Below are 2,811 nucleotides of genomic sequence, written 5' to 3'. Positions count from 1 at the left end.
AGGTAAAAAATAAAAAAGCTAGTTTTTAAATTCACTAGAGAAACATAAAATAACAAGATTTTTAATTTAAACTGTTTTTTAAGTTTTCTCTTCAAAATGTAATTTAAAAAGTAATTTATGTGTGTTTGGGCGTGCGTGCGTATGTTCTTACATAAAAATATGCACTAATAATTTAAATGTAAACATATATTGTTTAAGATATTGGATATTACTCACCAACTGATTGTATTTTTATGTGAGTACAATCTATGCAACCTATTACTCTTGGGAATCGTGCAATATCAAAAAACTTGATCTGTTCTTTCTTTATTTCCTCAGCAAGCATAGGAAACTTTATGAATCTTGGTCTAAGACGAGCGATAGCATTTGTCACCCGATGAATAATTCTGTGAGAGCTTGTTTTGCTCACTCCAGAAAAATCTGCCGCTGATAATAAATGATTCCCAGTTGCATAGAATCTCAATGTCAGAAGAAGCTGGTTCATTGGAGATATGGCATTGTTTCTTGTAAACAAAAAACAATTTTACTATAATTCATATTAATCATTTTGTCTCTTGTTTATTTACTTATGGTCAGAATGTAAAGGATATTATACTAAATATATTGTGTACTTGAACATATTATTAACATGATCATAAATTTGTTAATAATAATAATTAATTATATTATATTATTGATTTGGTTGAATTTAACACTTGACTTTTATGTGCTTTTTGCTACTTCGTTCTGTTGTAACATGTATCTGTCAAAGTACAAATCCAATTATATTTCAAATCAATTTTCTATACTTACTGTTCTGTTGCATGAGAAATTTCCTGTTCGATTTCTGTTAGTACTGCAGTAACAGATTCTTTTGACAAACGAAATCGCGCATGAAAATCAATATCATCGAATTCCTCAAAATAAGATGGTCGTCTTCTTATATTTTTCGGACGTCGATTTATTATTTCCATAAAATCTTCATCTTCGGAACATATCACATATTCCAAAGCCATACTTCTCACCAATTGTGTTATTTTCAAGGAACATTCACTAAATTACAACACCCCACAAACATAACCCTGAAAAGCTGGATGGAATAAATTTTCACGCTAAAATCAGTGTCGCTGCAGTATTAAACTTCGTTTATATTCCTTAAACGCCCAAAATTCGACGTTTAACTTTAACCGCAGAAAATCGATGTTAACTGAAGTTTAAGGCAGTGTGGAACGCAACATTTTCCTTAAACCAAGTTTAACGACTTGAACTTCGATTAAAGCAAGTTGTGGAACCGGGCCTTATAGTTACTACCATGTTTCTCCGTTTAAGGGGATCCAAAAGTGACGGCCGAACTCCGACGGGTTAGCGCCCTTATCCAAGCGTAACTAAAATTATCGATAATACCGACCGAAATTATCGATAATATCAATAATTTTAGTTTCGCTGTTACCGATATGAATATTTTTGCATGTTCTATGCATATTTGAAAGAGAATTGTGTTCAATATGTTGAAATCGGACAACATCGTGTATTTCTACTGCTCTTATTGCCTCGCACGCATATCTAAGCGTATTTAAGCTTATAGATAACAGTATAATATAGACGTGTCTGCCTTTATCACATATTTGAACATAGTTTCACATTGTTCATACGGGCTATGTGTCTTCCCATATATCTTCCAAGAGGAATAACATTTGGTTAGGTGTTATATATATAATTGTGTATATATATGTATATGTATAATATGTACATAGACGTATACAGATGTATGTGTGTGATATATATACATATATTCTGAATATTATCATGTAACTTTCTATAAGTTGCGATCTATGCAATGCAGCTAATTTTTTTCAATCGATATAATCAATGGATATATAACAACAATGTATTATTTATACAAATATATATTATATTGTCTTTTTTTTTGTTCGTATACATAAATGTTTATATATTTGTAATAAACATTTATAATACATTGTTTGTCTCCAGCTCAGCTCACGAATTGATCGCCTCTGGCATATATTTTTTAACACACATGCAAATTGCATCTAGTGTGAAATAACAACCAGCTATTGATCGCTATGCAGCTAATGTTTTTCAATCGATATAGTCAATGGATATATAACAACAATGTATTATTTATACAAATATATATTATATTGTCTTTTTTTTTGTTCGTATACATAAATGTTTATATATTTGTAATAAAGATTTATAATACATTGTTTGTCTCGATCGCAACAGAATAATATATCGCCTCTGGCATATATTTTTTAACCAAAGCGAACACATTTTGTGTATTTTGTGTCAAATATTCTTAAAACAACCAGCTCACGAACTGACCGCCTCTGGCATATATTTTTTAACACACATGCAAATCGCATCTAGTGTGAAATAACAACCAGTTCACGAATTGATCGCCTCTGGCATATATTTTTTAACCAAAGCGAACATGCAAAACGCATTTGGTGTCAAATATTCTTAAAACAACCAGCTCACGAACTGACCGCCTCTGGCTAATTAACTACTGTAGCACTAACTACTATTATAAAATACAAATATAATAAATTTTCAATAAAATATCAAAATGAGCAAAAGACTGCGTTCTTATTTTTCAGAGATTTATGTTATATATTCGGCATTACTTATATATATACACTGTGTGTACACACACGTGCGCGCACACACTACCGGGCGCACGTCGGTGAACCGCGCTGTAGCTGTAACAGCTGAGCGCTCACGCACACTACCATGCGCGCGGCTCATCGACGTGCGCCCGGCTATAGATCGGCGATGATTGACTTGTGTATATACAGGGTGTCCGGTAAA

The 2,811-nt window shown here is 32.2% G+C and overlaps 1 protein-coding gene across 1 annotated transcript; it reads right to left on the bottom strand.

Annotated features, from left to right (window-relative positions):
- Nucleotides 1–120: 120 nt before the first annotated feature.
- LOC115232986 (putative nuclease HARBI1) lies at nucleotides 121–1,310 on the bottom strand. The gene is made up of 2 exons (XM_029803171.1): nucleotides 793–1,310; nucleotides 121–503 (listed from the first exon to the last, which is right to left on the bottom strand). The coding sequence occupies exons 1-2, from the start codon at nucleotides 993–995 to the stop codon at nucleotides 209–211; spliced, it is 498 nt and encodes a 165-aa protein (XP_029659031.1). The 5' UTR covers nucleotides 996–1,310; the 3' UTR covers nucleotides 121–208.
- Nucleotides 1,311–2,811: the final 1,501 nt, after the last annotated feature.

The sequence above is a fragment of the Formica exsecta genome, unplaced genomic scaffold (assembly GCF_003651465.1).
Source record: "Formica exsecta isolate Colony F162 unplaced genomic scaffold, ASM365146v1 scaffold1545, whole genome shotgun sequence".
In the NCBI taxonomy this organism is placed as follows: Eukaryota; Metazoa; Arthropoda; class Insecta; order Hymenoptera; family Formicidae; genus Formica; species Formica exsecta.
Note: the sequence above shows the minus strand (reverse complement) of the source record. Positions and strands in the feature narration are given on the sequence as shown.

Bases quoted from the DNA above. Each gene is read 5' to 3' on its own strand.
- LOC115232986 (XM_029803171.1), bottom strand. From the start codon at position 995: ATGGCTTTGGAATATGTGATATGTTCCGAAGATGAAGATTTTATGGAA. The intron at 504-792 runs GTAAGTATAGAA...TTTGTTTACAAG, and splicing joins ATTTCTCATGCAACAGAACA to AAACAATGCCATATCTCCAA.